This window comes from Poecilia latipinna, unplaced genomic scaffold (genome assembly GCF_001443285.1).
Source record: "Poecilia latipinna isolate Pla-1442-1.1 unplaced genomic scaffold, P_latipinna-1.0 Scaffold2669, whole genome shotgun sequence".
NCBI classification, from domain to species: domain Eukaryota; kingdom Metazoa; phylum Chordata; class Actinopteri; order Cyprinodontiformes; family Poeciliidae; genus Poecilia; species Poecilia latipinna.
This window is the reverse complement of record NW_015115285.1, coordinates 34,989-55,101: the sequence shown is the minus strand read 5'-3', so window position 1 is coordinate 55,101 and position 20,113 is coordinate 34,989. Positions and strand designations below refer to the sequence as shown.

Genomic DNA, 20,113 nt, shown 5'->3' with positions numbered 1-20,113 from the left:
TTTTTTTGTTTTAAATAATATTTCTTTTGTTTCTTGAGAAGCATTTGTCTGTAAAATTAGTAAAAAAAAATAGCACTAATAGGGTATTTTAAAAATCATTTTATATTTATTTTTGTCAGATGGTGATGACAACGTTCTAGGTCAGGTCGATTAAAAATGTAATTTAAAAAAACAAAATTGCAACTGGGAGCCTGCACCTTAGCATCTTTACATTTCCTAAACATTATTTATCATATTTGCATACATAAGGTTGAGAAATAATTAAAAAAAAAATATGAGAAAATTAAAACCCATTTTGTCCCTATTCTCAAGAATCCTTTACCACCTGTGTTAACAATCCAACTTTCGAAATGCAAACGTCCCTGTTGTACAGCAACTAAACAGCAACATACATAGATAGTTCCACATGCATGCCAAAATAAACTGACTGAAACCTTTCAAACTTCCCAACATATACATTAAACCAAACCAAATTTATAAACTGGCATGTATTTCTATAGCAAACCTATAAAAGCAGTTTGTATTTTTCCAGGATTAAAAGAAAAAAAAAGTGTGAATACTCAGAGGTTTCGAAATGAGCTGGGGAAAATATTCAGAATGTTTTATTTCAGAGGGAGTACTTTTATTGATGGAAAAAAGCTGCAAATCCAAGTTTGCCATGTGTTACTCAGCCCAAAGAGACCTAAGATTTATGAAAAGGCTCAAGGAAATAAATCAGCAGATGGAGGTGCAACTTCAAGAAAGTTCAGGTCAGCGGACCTGCCTCATGCTTCCTTTTGGCATATGCCATCTTTAAAGATGATCAAAATCAAAAGAACACAAATTTTTCTTTAGCACATTCCTTTTCACTAACTGGTGGAAAAATTCCTCCCTGTTGGAGCAAGTTTCCTCTCCATATGCTTTGCTCATTCAAGCATCATTATGGTCTAACAATAATAAAAAGCAAGAGTCTGTCAGCTCTGAATGTCTCATGAAAACCATGTGCAAGTGTCTTTGGAATTACATCAACTCTACATTTAAATTTAAATTGCACACAGCCTTTTTCGAGCACCTCATTACGTTATTGTCTCTGCAGAATTATCATAAACGTTGATTAAAAGGAATTCAACAAAGCTTAACTTGAGATTTGAATATTTATGGATTTAAGATCACTTATGAAACTCAGAAACGCTCTTTACCAATTTTAAGGTATGACAGGAGAAAAAAGAGAAAAGCTGTCTTAACAAACTTTGGAAGAGTTTCAAAAAGAAACTCTACCAAAGCCAAAACTGAAAAATTATTAAACTAAAAAGTGTCAGAAAATAGAAACAAAAGCTATAATCAATCATAACAGAGAAAAAGATATGATAAAAAGGAAATAAAAACTTACTGTCAGTGGTTTCTTCTCCAACCAGTGGCTGGCCCTCTCCATGACCATAAACAGCAAACACTGACACCTGGTAACGTGTCTCTGGGGTAAGACCATCCAGGACGGTGGCGGTGGTGTCTCCAGGTGTTGTCTTTTCTCCAGTCTCGTCACTGAACAGGGACTTCCAAGTGACCCTGTACTGGCGAACATTACCTGGAGCTGCCTTCCAGGACACCACAAAACTGGTGTCGGTGACGTCTTTGGTCACCAAGTCTCTGGGTGAGCCAAGCTCTATGGATAAATTAAGAACAACTACAGGTAAGTAATTGCATTATGACTTTAGGAACAGTACAGTATGAGCTTCCAGTTTACTTGTTTTTGCCAAACAATTTCCTCTGCGTTTTTTTGTTTAACTGTAAAAACAATTGGTGTATAACAGCTAATGTTCAAAATGCTTTAAAATGAGAGTTCAGGGATTTTAAAGTGGGGTGCATTTAGATTTATTGGTCCTGGAGTCTGATGCTAAGGGCTAGCCTTAGAGGGAACAAGTCCAAAGAATGCGTAGACCTCTCTTAAAACAACTCCAATCTCAAAAACATCTTAGACCTTTACTTGAACCCTATTTAATGTGCAACTAAAGTAAGCTGCTTTTTACACATAAGTGGGGAATTATTAAAAATATGTTTTATTACGTTTTGTGACTGGCTTTTCTTTAGAGAAAGATCAAAGACATGCCCCAACAAGATCCAAGACCAGAACGTCTACAAGATTTGTCAGACTAAAGTCCTCAAGGGCCGATGTCCTGCAAGTTTTAGATTTGTCTCGACTTAAACACACCTGAGTCGAATAATGAGATGAACTGTCCTGGCTAGAAAACACATTTGTTCTTGATCTGTCCACATCACATCAAAGAGGAAAACTATCATACTCTTGTAAAGTATGCAAAGGCCTTTACTATACTGCAGTTATGTTTGCAGAACCTGAAGTCTGACTAGCTGACTGTAAATCCACCATGATCATTGCCAAACAAATACAAGATCTTATTAAGAACAGGAACAAATGAGCTTAGCTGCTCAAACAATAGAATGTACCAAAGTCCAATAAAGTTTACTTTTCTCTTGATGAACTTAGGGCAGAGTGATGAGCTGCAGCTAATGAGTCTGATTGATGTAGCTTGATGTGCCGACCACAATTTTAAAATAGTAGCACGGAAGCTGAAAATCAGAAGCAAAATTAAAATTCAGAATCTCTCTGTCCCTTTAAGAAACTCCAACAAAATGATTGCTTTATCAAGCTGCGACTGATGTCTAATATAGACATCTTGTTATTCGAGGAAGTGAACAAAACACAAAATGGACAGCAGGAGCAGACCTAGCAATAAACCACCACCACTAATCTGTCTCCACTTCAACCCCTCAGGATCTGTTTGAGCAACTTGATTTTCTGCATGCCTCCTGGAAAAAGTTCTGGAAAACTCATTACAAATCATATATCGCCCCAAAACCTCCCCCCGGCAGAACTTGAATTTTTCCACTGAAACAGAGGAAACGAGACCCACAAAGTGTGTTTTCTACAGTTGCAGATGTTGTGCGAGCCCTGCTGTTTTTGCTCACTTTTCCCGGGGGACCACTGTGAAAGGAGAAACACAAGGAAATGCAGAGGAGGGGATTTTATGATGGACAGCCACCACATGCTTGGCTGAGAGGGAAACCAACGTCGAGGTGGATTTGTCTGTCTGGCTGCCATACAGCGATGGATTCACCACAGGAAGATGGGCTGCTGCACATAGACTCCCACACATCCTTAGGGATGCTGATCTGATCGTCATTCAAGCCTCTTAACCCCAACATGCCAGCAGCTAATGGCAATATAATCACAGACACAGCAGAGCCTTCAAGCAGGGTGGTCCAGCACAAACTCCATTCATCAAACAAAATGAAAATGGGATAGAGAAATGACACAATGTAAAGAATGAGCCACAAAACAAATTCAACATAGAGGAAATGCATAACTTTTACAATTGTCTCAAAGCAGTAACCTTTAAGTCCTTCTGGGTGTCCACTTATTCTACTAGAACTGCCATAGTGCCCATCTGCCTACCTGTGAAGTAGAGCAATCTGAACAGTGGCCATTTTTCATGAGTGATGGCCAAGCCCAGAAGCTAGTGAAGAGTTCCAGATTTTGGAGAACCACGAAAAAAAGCACGGGCCTCTTAAAAATAACCACATGATCAAATAGAAGATTTATCTTAGCACAGCAGCGTGAGCTGGATGAACTTGACTGACTTTTCCAGCAGCCTTGTGAGCCGTAGCACGAAAAGATCACAAGATAATGACTTCTGCAGGCAGCGGCTTGCTTTTCATCAATACTTAGAGGCAAACTCAAGAGCAGTGGACACTCCAAGGAGCAAAGCACTCATAAACAAAGCACATGGTACACAGGCGCCACCATGGTTTACAACCAAGAATTAAATACTCATTCAGAATTTGTCAGTTTTTCAAGTGTGTTTAGTTACCAAAAATATGTTTACATGTACCTTGGTTGTGTACATGCATATTTACAGAAAGGATTGCAGCAGTTTCTACTCGGCACTCTTTCAAATTGTTTAATTTATAAAGTCAAGAGGCTCCTAAATCAAGGTCTGAAAAGGGGGTAACTCTAATGATGATCAGGTAAAACATTATGACCACCTGTTGATGAGTATTTTGGTAACCTATCTGCTGCTAAAACAGACCTAACAAATTAATCAGTCTAATGTCCACATTGTTTCATAGCATTTAACTGCTTTTGTCAGATTGCATCTTCCAAAAGTAGATCCCATCCCAGTACCAGGTGGGTTCCGGAGCTCGATATGCTTACTGTCCAAGTACAAAATATGATCAGATCAGGCCACCTGATCGTCCATTCCTCTATAGTCCAGTTCTGATGCTGACAAGTCCATTGTTGACACTTTCAGTGGCAGACAGGAGTCAGCGTGACCATGTTGCCAGTTCACTACTGTTCCTTCCTTGGATCAGCTTTGATCCTAACCCATCAAGCCATCGCAGCTGAAATGAATGTTTGTTGAAAACCCAAGGAGACAGAACAAACTATCTTTTCCTGCAGATATTGTGATTTCATAACTTTTGCTTTACGAGACACAACCTTCCAAACAAGAGAAGAAAAGGTCAAAATTCAGCATACAGTAGCAAAGTTTCAGTGATGGAACAAACTGTTTTTTTGTTTTCTTTTTTTTTCAGCAGAACATTGGTATTATGTGCCTATTTCATAAATCAACAGAGAAATAGCTGCTGAGTTCAATGATTCCACTGAACTCTTACTCAGTCTGAATTGCTTTTTTTTCCACAAACCCCTTCAAAATGACTCCAGGAAAAATGAAGTTTTGCCATCTCAGCGCTGTCACCTTACTTTATTTCTCTTGGTTCACTTAAACATACACACAAACCACAAAGATGAGGTCTTCACTGTTTGTAAGCCAAGTCTGTCTGCCCCAAGCCATACATCACAGGATCTTCGCAGTGGTGAAGAAAACTATTCTGACAATACGTCTGACAAAGCCTGAAAATGTCTAAAAGGTAGCCCAGGGCATTACCCTGTGTTCTTCTACAAATTAGAACTGGCCACTTTGGACAGTTGAACTTTCAAGTATTTAGCTGAGTCCCATTATCCCTTTGCTCTCCAACAGGGGTCCCCAAACTTTTTCCTGGGAGGGCCACATGACTGTTCCCTTTTCTGGTCGGGGGCCGGTCAAAGAAACCTTAGAAAAGTTTTGTTGACGAGGGGAGGGGGGGGGGAGGGATGGATTACTGCCGACGACATATTAGCGTTTGTAGATAGATTTTTACCCAGAATGCAAATGGAAAAAAAAACCGTGAGCGAAACGGTGACTGGTACTGACTAGTATATATTCCATTGAGGGAAACTAAGTTTCATATCTGCTCAAGAGCCCCCCTGGTGGTTGAAGAAAAATCCACATATATATGAAAAAAAACACTGAAAGCTCTCTGGTATTGTTCAGGGGGCCAGACCAAATGAGGAGACGGGCCAGATCCGGTATTGTTCAGGGGGCCAAACCACATGAGGAGGCGGGCCGGATCCAGCCCACGGGCCATAGTTTGGGGACCCCTGCTCTATAATCTTTTGGCATAGCTGGCTCATACTGACAATACAGCTGCAGATGGGTCAACTGTGCATCAGCAATGCAAAGCTTCGATTCAACTACATCCTAAAGATGCTCTGTTGGATTTAGATCTGGTGACACTAAAATCCAATGAAGTCCAGTAAACTTATTATGTTCAAGAGACCAGACTGAGAGGATTAGAACTTTGTTACATGCTGTATTATCTTACCCATCAGAAGATGTGCACACAGTAGTCATAAATGGACAGACGTGGTCAGGTAGGTATTGGACTTGAAACAATGCTCAAGGATTCCCAAGCATGCCAATAAAATATCCCACACAACATTACACCTGGAGCAGCCAGAACCTTTGATATAAGATAGGATAGATCCATTCTTTCATGTTGTTTACTCTGAAACGTAGCCATACCATTTGAATATTGCAGCTAAAGTTTGGACTCATTGGAACACGTATCATCTTTCCAGGCTTTTATTGTCCAATTTTGCCCTGGTTTCCAGTTCTGACCTAAGAAGAGAGACCTCCAGACCAGGCTTCTGCTACTGTAGCCCTTGTGCTTCAAGGTTCAATGTGCTATGCAAACACAAAGGATTTTCTCATTCCTGCTTTGCAACAAAGAAGGAATGAAGGAATTAGCTACCATATCATTCTTTTATTTCCTTTATTTAACCAGGTAAACCCCGTTGAGATCTAGATCTCATTTTCAAGAGGAACCTGTTTTTCTATACTGCACTTCAAAACTGCATTTTTTTTTTTAACCATTCTCTTTTTCAGAAAATCCTCTGCAATCATGATCGTTCCATCAAATTCCACTAGGCAATCTTTCTTATAACAACATCAATACATTTTAAATGACTAAGTCCACTTTTTTTCCCCATTCTAATGGTCAATTTAAACTTCAGCAAGTCGTTTTCACCACATCTAGATACATGAACAGTAAATAAGCTGAAATGAAGGGCAAGCAGTTACTCTCATGCAACTGGGTGAGTTGGTATTTGTATTGACTAGTTACTGGGTGTGATCATGTGTTGGTATGACAACTTTTCAGGTATCATGTGAACAGTAGATTCAGTTTTGTTGGCTTGAATGTGGAACCATTTGATGTTTTAATAAGCTTTGAACCCACCCAATAGCCTAAGGCATTGTATTTCACATTATGAAGTAACATTCTTTCCTCTCATCCTCATGCTGTGTCTCTTCCTGTCTTTAGCTCCACCCTCGAGGAAGATTAATAGACAGTCCGCTCTCAGACGAGACAGACAGATCACCCACCATTCAAGGCAACATTAGGTAACATCTTCCACAGGCGGAATAAAACTCCCTGAGATAAAGTAAATAATTTCACTATGTTTGTGTATAATATCCACAAACGGGATGTTCATCCAAGTCCTCCTTCTGACACCTTCTGTGTATTCCAGCTGAGTCCTCTCAGGATTTTTCTGTCCAGCTCAAAGCTCCTGTCTTGGCAGTTGCTTCTTGTTTGTCACAAGGGAGGTCTTTGTGCAAGCCTTTGAGTTCGTGCCTACACAGATTTCACAAAGTGGGTCATTCAAAAAGTGTCACCCAACACTGTTAGATTATTGTTGTGGAATGACAGTTTTATAGCTTTAGGTGGGTAAGCAACGTGCTTTGTCAATGAAGCGTTTTGTGAGTGGGCGTGTAGCTGACAACACCACAGATTGGGTCTTAATGTGCTAACAAAGCACTTTGTTTGCTTAGAACAACCAAGAGAAAATAAATTTCCTCTCCTTCACCCCAATTACATTTACATATAATTATTTCTATGTTATATAACTGCTTTCCATAAGTAAACTCTTGGTTGTGATTTAAGACAACCACTAGACTGTGTTCTCTTTGGCACTTAAAATGACAAATTAAACTCAGTCAAAAATGTTCCTGTTATTTCAGTCAGTTTCTGATGGAGCACCCTAATTTAAACCAGGCCATCCTAAAAAAAATTTGTGCCCGTTCCTGTGCAGATGGGCCAAGAACACTAATCCTCTTAACCTTACCATAAGAATCCATCTTCAAACCAAGCAAATATGTTTAATGTTCAGCAAAATTCAGTGATTGATAGAAAGCCTTCTAGTGCAGAATAGTGCGCTCAAGGTAGTACCCTACTTTAAGTTACAAAGTAAATCCTTTAGCTCCTTCAGAACGGAAAGTGCAACAGTGGTATTCTCTGTTAAACAAAGTATCTTTGTTGTTGACCTTTCAGACCTTGCCTCCATGTAGCTCTCCCTCTCTGACCTTCTTCTCAAGGGTGACTACAACAAACTTCCTGCGCTGTGTGAGATGACCAGAGCACCAAGCCACCTTTTGTTCCATGATCAACAACATAGCTCACAGATGGCCTGCAGCTGCTGAATTCTCAGTTCTGTCAGATGGGTTTTGCTGAAAGTAGACATTTGGCCACAATTATGTATTTTCAGAGTAAAATGATATTTTGTATTAGCAACAAAATATCCTAAATATATCAGATGGGCTATAATAATTCAATAAATGACACATCCCATATAAACCAACATACAAAAGTACTGCCAAACAAGTATATGACTTAGACTAGATGCAAGTTGTTCCATATGTTTTCACCATTTACGAGCATTCCAAATTTATTTAATTCCCACTTCCTTAATGGGAAGCAAAGCTACCACAATCCACCATCTGTGCAAAAAGAATGACTTTGAGTGCAGCACTCTTTCCTTACTTCTGAAACTTGTACAAACAGTGGTCCAACTCATTGTGCCTTGTCAATGTACTCATATCAGTTTTACTTTACGTTCCATTACAATCACAAACTACATCATATTTTATAAAAAAAAAAAAAAGTTGTGTAAAAAATGTGGTGGAAAAAAAAATGTATCAGATTTTACAAATAAAAATTGAAGAAGTGTGACATGCAGAACGTAACACCCTTTTAATCTGATACCCTACAATAAAATCTAATACAAGATACACAACACCTCATTACTAAGTACAGAGTTCCTCTGTGTGTAATTTGAACTCAGATTTGTGAAAAGCTTTGGTTGAAAAAACACCGTAACAAAGACCCAGAAACACAGCAGACAAGTCAGGGATACATTTGTGGAACAGCTTAGAAAGGTTAGGCTACAAAAACAATATTCCATCTGAGAACAACTCATGGGTATAATTGCAAACTTAAATGACTAACTCCCTAAGCTGACAGCTCATGGAAGTGGAACATTAATCATAAAACCAACAAGGAGGCCACTGCAGCATCAAGGATTCACAGCTCAAGTGGGAGAATCCATAGGACAATTATTAAATATTCGCTCTACAACTCTGGCGCCTAGAAGATTGGCAAGATTTTGAGTTGTAGAAAGAGAGCCAAGGTAATTTCCTCATGCAGTTTGCCACAAATGATTGAAAGGAGACAGCAAACACACAAAATAAGGTCAGATGTGAAAAATAAACAACTATAATATAGCAAATAGTTTTTCTAAAAATCTAATAAATTACTGAGCTGAGTACATATGTACGTCTCCCTTGTTATATTTTTACACAATGGTACACTTTTCAGATTTTGCAATAAATTTTGAAAGGATCTATTACTTTACTTCCACATCACCATTTTATGCTTCTTTGTGTTATTCCAAGAAAATGACACAATTATTTGATTCAGAAATTTTGTGACAGACTTGCGACATAAAAAAGTGAATTAATTTTAGTTTTCAGCCATGCGGAGGCATGACAAACTAGAAATCCTTAACATTTTTTTTTTCCAAAATGATCATCTCAGTCTAAGATTTTATGAGAAAAAGAACATAATATATTCATCAACACAAAATACCTTGTTCAACATACTAACATCTAGGAGTTTTAAACTTTCACTTTAAGTGGAATTGCTTCCTACCTTCTAAAGTAGTTCCTGTACCCAGAAGAGGATCCCCCAAGCCGGTGGAATAGCGTGCAGTCACAAACAGCTCATATTCAGTGGCTGGTTGGAGGTTCTTCAACATAGCCTGGGTCGTATCTCCATTGACAGATATCTCCTTCCTCTCACCTCCTTCTGCAGGTTTATAGGCAATGCGGTACTGAACAACATTTCCCGGAGCAGCCTGCCATGTCAGTTTCATTGTTGATATTGTTTCTTCAAAGACACGAAGGTCTCGTGGAGATCCCCGAACTGAAAACAGGCATGAATGATTCAGAAAGCTACTCACGACAGAAAAAGTATACTGATCAATTGAGGTTTCCTGGCTTACCTTCCTTGGTGGTACCATCAATCAACATTTCATCTCCCATGCCACTTGCATACTCGGGGGACACAGAGACGCGGTAGGTGGTGATTGGGAAGAGCTCTTGGAGAACTATGGTAGTTTCTGCTCCAATGGTCTGGGCCTCTATTATTTCTCCTGTGCCACTTAGAGGAACATATGACAGGCGGTACCTAATCACAGCACCAGGAGCAGCCTGCCATGAAACCCTGAAACTGTTTGTTGTTTCCTCTGACACTCGCAGGTTCCGAACTTGGCCTTGCTCTGAGAGGAAAAGTTTGATTAGAAATGGAAAAATCGACCTCCTATTCAGAAATCTTATAACAAACCTGAATAAATCTTTTACCTTCAAGAGTTGTTTCTTCACCGGTCAAAGGAAAACTGTCTCCTTTGTCATACTGAGAAAAGACATTGACTTCGTAGGTGGTGACTGGGAAAAGATGGGGAAGAATGGATGTGGTGGTATCTCCTGGCACTATCAGGGAAACATAGTCTCCAGTGATATCTTCAGCCTTGCGGAAACGCACAAGGTAAGACAAAACGGCAGCAGCAGGAGCTGTCCAAGTAGCACGGAAGCTTCTGGAGGTAATCTCAGAGAAACGGAGATCTTGAGGAGAAAGGAGGCCTGCACGCAAAGGAATATCTCTTTAGAAATTTTGTTTTTTTAGATTGGGTACAGAAGCTAAAATTCTGGCACATTCTGAAGTGGATCTACTATCGCTGTGTTCAGCTCTTAAACTGTAAAATTCATTGTGTTACTACCTAACACTGAGTGGAATATTTACAGTGAACAAGCATAGACTATATAGAAACTTCTCTACGTCCTCTTAAACTTTCAGTGACTTTTGATTCAGTAGGAACAGCCTGGTTGCTTGAATCCAATTGATTCAGTACCTATTGTATCTAATTGCACACATAATACTTTCCAACCTCTCTTAGTGAGCATGCTTCTCCAATGTTAAAATGCATGAAACTGAGCACAGCTTCAAGCATATCTGACTGGTTTTCTGCCATGCAACTGAAAAATCTTAATATTAAGATCAAGACAGGTATTCTAAGATGTAATTTTTTTAGAATTGTCTATTTGTTCTCAAGTAAAAGGCATCCACAAAGCAGTGCCAGTGTCTTAATGACATTTAAGTGAAAATTGAAGTAATAAGTTCATGTTTAGCTTTATGTTATTATATTGCTTACAGTTACTGGCACTTTATCTTCTTTTTTAATGTCTACCTTCACTGCTTTTTTAAGATTAGTCTTAATAACAAATGTAAAATTACTATTTTGCAGTTGTAAGATAGGAGAAGTATTGTTTTAAAATTGCTTAAATTGTTTTAACAATTTGTGTTTCTGAAGTGTGCGCTGCTGGCCAAGAGGTCAGTGTGTTGCCTCTCGGCCTGGTCAACCTTGTAAAAAATACTTTAATCCCTAGGTTTTGTTTTTTTATTATTATTATTCTGGTTTAAAAAAAAGTTAATGATGAAACAAGTAATAACAATAAACTTGGATTACAAAGGTAAATGCAACTCTATATTATTAAGTCTTGTTTATCAATAGACTGACAAATTTGGTCATTTACCTTTATATTGAGTAAAATAACCAACTAAAGCTGTAAATATTCTTTAAATACTTTGCACTCACTTTTCTTTTTGATCTTCAAAAGTTCCTGTTCAATCCTCAGACAGATGGACTGAGTCAGCTCCTTGGAAATTCTCTGGAAAGCATCAAAGTCCTCAACTTCATAGACATGAGTGTCAGCTGGCGGATTGGCAATGGCCTCCAGCTCAGACCTCACTGCATCCTTCACACCAACAGCAAAGATCTCCACATCAACATTCCTCAGTTTGGCGGCCGCATCCTTAAAAGAGTCTGATGACTTTCCATCGGTGATGAGGACCATGACACGAGGAACATTATCCCGCGCTCCACGACCTGGGACGAAGATCCTTTCTCTGACATATGTCATTGCTTTGCCAGTATTTGTGGAACCACCACGGTACGGGAAGCTACGCACAGCTTTGACAGCAGCATTAATGTCATGATGGGTGTTTAGGGCAAACTCTGTGTGTGGATCTCGACTGTACTGGACCAAGCTAATCTGAATTTTATTGGGTCCAATGTCAAAGGAAGTGACCAGCACCTCGAGGAAGGCACGGACTTTAGCAAAGTTCTGTAATCCAATACTGTATGAGCCATCAACCAGTAGCACCACATCAGCCTGCACATCCACTCCCAGGGAGCACTCTAGGAAATAACAGGACATTATAAATTAAGTGACTACATTTCATAGAGTGTGTTTTTTCAGCAAGAGTAAATTCTGCACTTACCAGTGGACACCTTGACCGGCTGAGTCTTTGCTAGATCCAGAATGGGTTCACTTGGAGTCAGACCTTTCAAGGCAAACAAACTGATCTCATACTCGGTCTCAGGAGAGAGGTCTCGTGCATTTATAGATGTCTGTGTGGGTCCAATGTACAGTTCTTGTCGCTTCATTCCAGGCACCATGGGAATAAGGGTCAGCTTGTAGCCTGTGATTTCACCCGGGGAGGGATCCCATGTCACCCTCATTGACTTGGATGCAATTTCTGTTACTTGCAAGTTAGAGGCAGGCTCCACCACTGGTAAAAGATGCAAAATAAAGTATATTATTTGAGAAAAAAAATTGTAAGTCAAACACAGAATCTCAAACACATATTAAATGATTATGATTTTACTTACTTTCTTCCCCACTGACCAAAGAGGTAAGCTGCTCATCTACACCAGAGCAAACTTCAGTGATGATCTTTTTCTGGACATCTTGGATCAGGTCAAAGTTGGGCACATTGTATACATGCTTGCCGTGAGGTGTAGAGGCAATTTCTTTGAGCTCATCTTCATCTGCTCCTTTGATACCTGCACGGAAAGACGTGCGACAGCACCAATAAATCAAGCGTTCAATGCTGTCTGCTTTGCAGATGTGAGAGACGCTTAGCTGCTTTGGAGTCCGGCTAAAGTTTTGAAAAACAACAGTATTTCACTTTTCTTAAGGGCAAATGTGGATCTCATGATGAAAATCAATGGAAAACTAAAACAGTTTCCAAGAACAGACAACCCTCCACGATTTAACAAAACCCTGAATAATAAAACATACCTAGTACAAATATTTCCACTCCGATGTTCCTAAGTTTTTCAGCATGCTCCTCCACTGGGTCCTGGGATTTTCCATCAGTGATGATCATGGCTACCTTGGGAAATCCTTTTCTTGACCCAGCTGCCTCAGTGAAGATGTTTTTCATCAGGTAATCTATGGCATCACCTAAACGAAGAATTATACATCTTGTAATTTTTACATTGGCAGATTCAACTTAACACATTGACACAGTCTTTACATTTAAAATTAAATCAAATTCTCTCCAGCCCCCTTACCGGTCATAGTGTTCCCTCCTTTGTAAGGCAGTGAGTTTATGGCTTGCAGAAGGTCTCCTCTTCTGGTGTAACGAGTGAGGGGGAACTCAGTGCGAGTGTCTGTGCTGTACTGAACCACAGCAACACGAGTTTTGTCCTCGCCGATGTCAAAGGCCCCCGCCAGGGCACCAATGAAACTACGGATATGCCTAAAGTTTTCTCTGCCCACACTCCACGAGCCATCCACCAGAAAAACTAAATCTGCGATGGCGCTCACAGAACATTCTGAGAAAACACATTAGAGAAACAAACAATATGACGGGCAATTAGTGGAGAGCAAAAACATTTAGATCTTGCATTAAACATTTTGATTGGTCGGGATTATCGAGGTTTGAAACAATTATAATAAAACAATTTTTGTTTCTCAAAGTAAATCAATTTATATTCTAAATAAGTGCCAACAAGGATATGACAGCAAGCTGGATTTCAAACGATGCTTTTTATGCCTCATTTCTTTTGAATGTCTAAATAAAATCAAATCCCTGACAGGTAGTTGGATGGCTAAGAGTTGCATTCAGACATCAAAAGGAAAAATCAACTGATGCCAAACAGTGGGCTGGTATAGTTATTCCAGCAGATGGCTTTATAGACTAAACATTTAGCTCAGGCTCCACTGACTACAGTCGTTTTTTCAGCTTTAAAACCCACAAAGATTTCAATCATAAATGAAATTTTCTGGAACATTTAACATGACTCCATTGGCAGAGTGTATGTGGTCTCTTTGAATATATGTTCACATACCCATTTCTCAGAAGCCACATTCGGTCAATTAAATGTTTGGTGAATTTTTTATTTATTTATTTATTTTTTTAATGAATATTTTTGATTAAGAGTTTTAAAGATGGTTCTGATCCATAATAATTATGTTAAATTTGCTCTCTTGTTCGGATTAAATTAACCAAATCCCATCCTGGTAGTCTCAAAGATTTACCTATTTAGCAAACACACTTCTATGATTAAATTTTATAAAAAAGGAAGAAAAAAATTAGGTCAAGTTTTTGGAGAATGCATTCAAGGGGTGGTTTTGTTCAGATTTTGGTTGCTGCACAGGTAAACATACTCACTGATTGCATCTGAATGTGGCTTCCTCACTTTTCCACTTGTGTTACTTGACTGAACTGAAACAAAAGGAAAACTTGGTGAGTGCAACAGTAAAACTCCAGATCCACGGACAGAGAACAGGCAAGGAAATCAACACATCATAAAACTGAGTCCCCAGGATAAAAACCACATTCATAAACTATGAAAACTCAGCAACTCCAAACAGTAAACATATAGTTTTTTTGTGACTTTCCGATGTCCCTGTGGCTTAATGGAAACTGAGTCTTTTCACTTTTTCCATGCACAAGTTACCTGCAGAACAAAGTCCTCGTCATTCCATTTTAATCTTAGTAAAAAGCCCAATACGTTACTAAAATTTCTGTATAAAAACCTTGGATTTTCCATGCTGTCTCACAATACAGAGTAAGCTAAAATACCATAAAGGTCCTCGGACCTGGATGAGTACAGGTGCAACTCAACAAGGTAGAATATAATTGAAATGTAAGCTATTTTACAGTTGTAATCCAATTCAAAACTTATATAAATTTCAAATAATATATTTAAATCATTCATTGATGTAAGTTTTTACTAATACTGCTGGAAATTTTGAACTGAGACCGATGGTCCTCCCTATGACTGTGCATGCCATAAGGTGTAATCATCAAAATGAAAGGAAATGCAAGGTAGAAATACATGATTCTGTGTGTAGTGAATTTCTTTAATGCATAACTAAAGATTTATTTTTGCAGTAAGATTATTCTTTAGTGAGATGAACCTAGAATCCTGGCGATGTTACTTTTAAAAACTGTCATTCTATTTTATTTATTTATTTATTTATTTCAATTTAACCCATTATTCTTTTCCCAAGCTGAACTCATACATACTTGTCAGTTGTCCATAGATGGGGATGCTCTCCTCTGAACCATAAAAGGAATTTATTGACACCGTGTAGTCTAAATCGGGTGTCAGGTTGTTGAGGAGTGTTGTAGATATTTCTGCACCGAGGTTCAAATATCTTGCTGGTTCATCTGGGGATAACATGATTCTCCAGTTACAATATTGTTTGGGTTTATTTTATGTTTCAGTTGACTTGACTTAAATTGCTTCATGCTTACCTGCATCTGATACGACCTGTATTCTGAAGCCCTCTATCGTTGCTGAGGGTCTTACCCATGACATTTCCACTGTGTTCTCATTTAGTATTTTAAATTTCAAATCTGAGGGCGGTTCCACTGCAAACAAAAGATCAAACACTGTTAAATCACGTTACAAAATAAACAGCATGTATGAATGTGGATATAAGTTTTGATCAAATTAAAACAAAAGGCCATTTGATCCAAGCATATACATAAACCCCAACTACAAACACTTCACAACTGAAGCGCACTTGTTCGTTGTTGGGGGCAGGCACAAAGAACTGACATCCATTTGTGAGAGTGACAGATGGAGAACATGTGACAACAATTAAAATTAAAAATAAATTTAAAAAAAAAAAACGGAGTGAGAAGCCATTTTGGAACAAAATGGCACCTGTTTGAGTTGCTCAAGCAACTCAAGCAATGGCAAACACATTTCATGTGCACAAAAAGTGCAAAGGCTGTGTGAACCATACAACACATGCTAAGTGCAATCATCACATTGCATGCCCCGACCGCATACTACACGGCTTTAATGATGGAGTTGGACTCAGTATTACAAAAAGAAAACAACAGTTACTGATTATACAATGGAATCAAGATTGCCATATGGTTACTGATGGTCAGAACAGAACACCATATGTTATATATACATTGTATATAAACATATTTCAGAGACAAGAAGTGGTTTGTAGTTTATTTGGTTAAGACTCTTTGCACAAGTGAGTGGCACACATCCATTGCAAACCTGTAAAAAAGAATACACAAATCGTCGCTGGAGACTCTTGTGTACTTTTTTCTCTGGCTTAATGCACCAGAAAGGCAAGTGAAAACTTTGTTCAACCAAAAAAAAAACATAAATAAAAGTTTAAAACAAAGAAAGAGTGTGCATAAATACAACAAACAGAACAACAAAAAAGACTAAAGACAAGACGGTGCGTCTTTACATTCAGATGATTCAGTCACAGTATCATGCATCATGTACATGAGAAAGTTGTTTGAATGAACAACTTTGACTGACTGGACTATGGGTAGGTATCCATGTACAAGTTGGAGTCACACAGACAGAGATGACAAACATATTTTAAAATGATATTCTGTCATAAAATGGAAAGGATAGTTTTATTATGAGTAATTTACATGCATGCATATTTGTAGTAATCAGTAATATTTAAACTATTTTTTTCTTCTTTTTTTTTTTTACAAATTACATGCAATTTTAAAAACTGACAATAGGACTTTTATAAGAGTCCAGTTGTTAGCCCAGTGTTCTGGCATATAATTTCTTCTATTAATGATTCTTTAGTTAGCTTGGTATCCTTGAAGAAGTGCATATCTTTGTGAGATGTTTTAATTAGTTGATTTTGCATGTAGCTAACCAAAAAGCAACTATTTGAAAACAATGAAGAACCAACACTAGCCGCATATGCTAGAAGTAACAACAGCAAGTTTTAAGCATGTCTCATGTCTCCTTCTTTGTTTTTTTTTTTTTTTTTACATGTATCTATAACGATATTATTCACTGCATTTTGGTTGTTTTAATGTAGGGATGATAACATTTCTAGAAACTATCATATTTATTTGGAACATTTTTGTAATTCAGTCTATTGTACATTGTGCATATGACTGCCAAACTATTGTACTGTACATAAAAAAATAAATAAATAAATACTTGTGTAAGTGGGTCCCTAAAACCGACTCTATGCCTGGGGCCTACATGGGGCTAGGGCTTGCCCTGATTACAAAGTACATTAAATGTCCAAACTGATTTTTTTTAAAAAACAAAAAAAAAACAAAGAAAAGTACAAGAATGGATCAGCTTTGTTAAATTTGGGCCAATTTAATATATCTGGGCTAAAATGGTACTATGACATGTTTTTGGTCATTCTGTCTAGTTTTTATGTGCATTTGACAGAATTTGAAGAGATGATGCTGTATTAGATACTTTTTAGAAAGGTCAAATTCAAAGGTCAATATAGGAAATTATACTTTGTGTATCAAGCTTTCAGTCTTTTCAACTTAGCATTCAACTTGTGGAAGTGGGGCACCAAAGCTGGCTGGGCTACTTTGCTACATGTTGCCCTAAAGATAGCTTTCATTTCATGTATAAAAAAACACCCCAAAATATTTATATTGTTTGAAACTCACAACAGTGAAAAAGCAGGACTTATTAAGTTGAATTTAAATGTAAATTTGGCTTAGTTCAGCTAGTGTAGAACAATGATGCAGATGAAATTAGTTTAAGAACATGCAGTAGGCATCACCAAACACACGGGAGGGAAGAATATCATTTTAAAATTCACTATGAGGAAAGGGCCATAGCTCGGAACAAACAGGCAGACGACAAACAGGAGCCCGCCAAATACTTAAAAACTTGGAGTGGAGATTCACCAACCTGGCATTTCAACTCAAGGAGCCCCGCAGATCGCGTTCCCCTTTATTTCTTCATCGAATGGAGGTATAGAATTAAATGTTGGATGTGTAGGAGTGTAGAACGGTCTGGTGTTGCAAATTGATTTGTCAAGAATTTTAGGAACAATACTTGTGAATGGGTCTTCAGTTGGTTGCTTCCACATGTGTTCATGATGAGATGGTTTGACAGTGTTGTTTGAATTGGTCACAGCTTTTTTTTTTTTTTTTTATGCCTTCTGGTTGGAAAATATACTCAAGGAACAAAGATGGTTTTGTAAAGAATAACAAACTCTGGTCAGTTATTTAGATCCTGCGGTTTTGCTTTTGTTAGATGGATGATGGTCCCACCAGTTTTCAATAAAAAGACACCTCTAGTTCCCAGGGGCCAGAGTCTGGCTACCGTTGTGTTACCTCAGTCTCCATCCAGTCAGCCAGTCAGCGGTCCTGACCAGAACGACCGCCAGGAGGGGAGACCAAGAGAAAAGAGCTCTCCCCAAAGAGGCAGGACACATGCCAAAGTAATTCCGCAACATGTGCTGACATTAAACACTGGCGCATATTAACTTTCCATATGTCTCGCAACTCAGCGTTTCTGCAAATGCCCGCAAAAAAAAAAAACCTTAGAAAGCCTCTTTGTCTTTGTGCTGTCTGAGGATTAATTTGCAGCTCTCGTATTTCATCTTTCCATTCCGTTTAGTGCAGATATGTGAGGCCAGACTCCTCTCACCAGGGAGGAGAGCTCTCACAAGGAAAATATCAGAAAGTTTCCACACAATGTATCCGTCTTTGCTATTAGCTCTGAATGGAGTGGTTGCATAAGAGATTAATAAATCATTCTACGTGGAATTATTGCTGCTACTTCGCACTGTCAGTCATCCGTGATATGTTAATTTATGGGACTTAATGGAGAATTTAACTTCTGGTGCACTCGTGTCAGAGCTGTAAATTAGAGCTCTGAGCTAAATCATTTCCTCTGCTGCATTTTACAAGGACAAACAGTAATCTGTCCATATCATAAACTTTTAGACGCACTTGAAATGACTGGATTCAACCTAATGTTTTACAAGTTACTACTGTAGGCTACAAAAACTTTTTTATATGCACAACATCCTGCAACATTTTTCAAAAAGTACTTAAGAACTTGATTGCAAGGATTCTGGCAATTTTCCTACTTTTCTTTGGGGGTTGGGGGGAGAAGTATGTTTCAACACAAAACTGAAACAGCAGACAGAAAACATAATCACTGAAATGATTTTTACTCTTCTAAGTGTTCTGCTAAATTACATACGAAACAAGCTTCGGTTTGCTAATCTTAGCGAGAAAATTGCTGCCGAATACTTCGTTTATCCAATCTCAATTGCTATTTGAATACGAGGCAACTGAATCCGGATTTTGTCTAAAGGCAATAATTCTTGTTACTAACAGTCAGACTAAATCCATTTTAAATGAGAGGGGAAGGAATAACAGTCAACATGGAATCACTCACATAAGTAAAGAACATTCAGCAATAACTTTATTCAATGTATCATGGACATACAGTTCATTTATCTCTTACATCATTTCTGCAAAATAAATAATAATAAAAAAAAAATCATATTCCTTAAATTTCAGAAACCAGAGGAGATAAATAGGAAAGAAGAGAAGGAGCGATAAAGAGCAGGACAGTTTATGTGAGAAGAGCAAAGCCAGGTGGCTTCATTTACCTTGAGCATCTATGGAGGACAGCAGAGCTGCGAGGAAAGCAGCCGCAGCCAGCGACAGCCTTATCTTCATGTTTGACCCTGAAGGATCAGCAGCACATCAATCAATCTGTCAGGACAGAAAGGATGTTTGAGCTACTGGCCTACACAGCTATACCACGGCTAGTGTGAGATATGAAGGTCAGCAGGAAGTAGCATTTTCAGTTGGCAGATTTAACAACTGATCTGAAGTGCGTCATTATGTATCCTAGAAGAAAAACCATTAGATTTATCGAGGCTTCTTTACACAATAAGTGCCACACCTTGCTGCTTTCAGTCCACACCCATACCCTGAGGTGTATAATTAACACTGTAGAGGGATTTAAGGGGGAAAAAAAACTGTTTAACACAAGCTCATCTGGTTTCAAGTTTTTGAGGGCACACACTGCAGAGCTGATAGCTTTCTGACGGCCTTTGATCTCTTTGGTGGTTCACGATGCAGATCACTACATGCACTAGAGGCTAATCTGCGGTTTTCACTTACTAATGTCCTGCAGGGCATGTCTAAGTGCCCCTTTTAGGGCAGCCAAAAACTCACTTTGAACACAAAAAAAAAAAAAAAAAAAAAACCTCAATTTTTTTTCACAGACTTTTAGGGGAAAAAAGGGAGATTAAAATGT

General features: G+C 38.4%; 1 protein-coding gene across 1 annotated transcript in view; it reads right to left on the bottom strand.

The window, feature by feature from the left end:
* The window catches only part of col12a1a (collagen, type XII, alpha 1a), a 77,640-nt gene that overhangs the window by 53,633 nt on the left and 3,894 nt on the right, over positions 1–20,113 (bottom strand). The window contains exons 2-14 of the mRNA XM_015020829.1: positions 19,458–19,563; positions 15,322–15,438; positions 15,091–15,234; positions 14,230–14,283; positions 13,127–13,390; positions 12,852–13,016; positions 12,440–12,613; positions 12,049–12,339; positions 11,363–11,965; positions 10,071–10,349; positions 9,713–9,988; positions 9,361–9,633; positions 1,370–1,639 (exon numbers count right to left, since the gene is read on the bottom strand). Of these exons, the coding sequence (XP_014876315.1) occupies positions 1,370–1,639; positions 9,361–9,633; positions 9,713–9,988; positions 10,071–10,349; positions 11,363–11,965; positions 12,049–12,339; positions 12,440–12,613; positions 12,852–13,016; positions 13,127–13,390; positions 14,230–14,283; positions 15,091–15,234; positions 15,322–15,438; positions 19,458–19,527 (2,980 nt within the window). The 5' untranslated portion in view covers positions 19,528–19,563. The remainder of the gene's footprint in view (positions 1–1,369; positions 1,640–9,360; positions 9,634–9,712; positions 9,989–10,070; positions 10,350–11,362; positions 11,966–12,048; positions 12,340–12,439; positions 12,614–12,851; positions 13,017–13,126; positions 13,391–14,229; positions 14,284–15,090; positions 15,235–15,321; positions 15,439–19,457; positions 19,564–20,113) is intronic.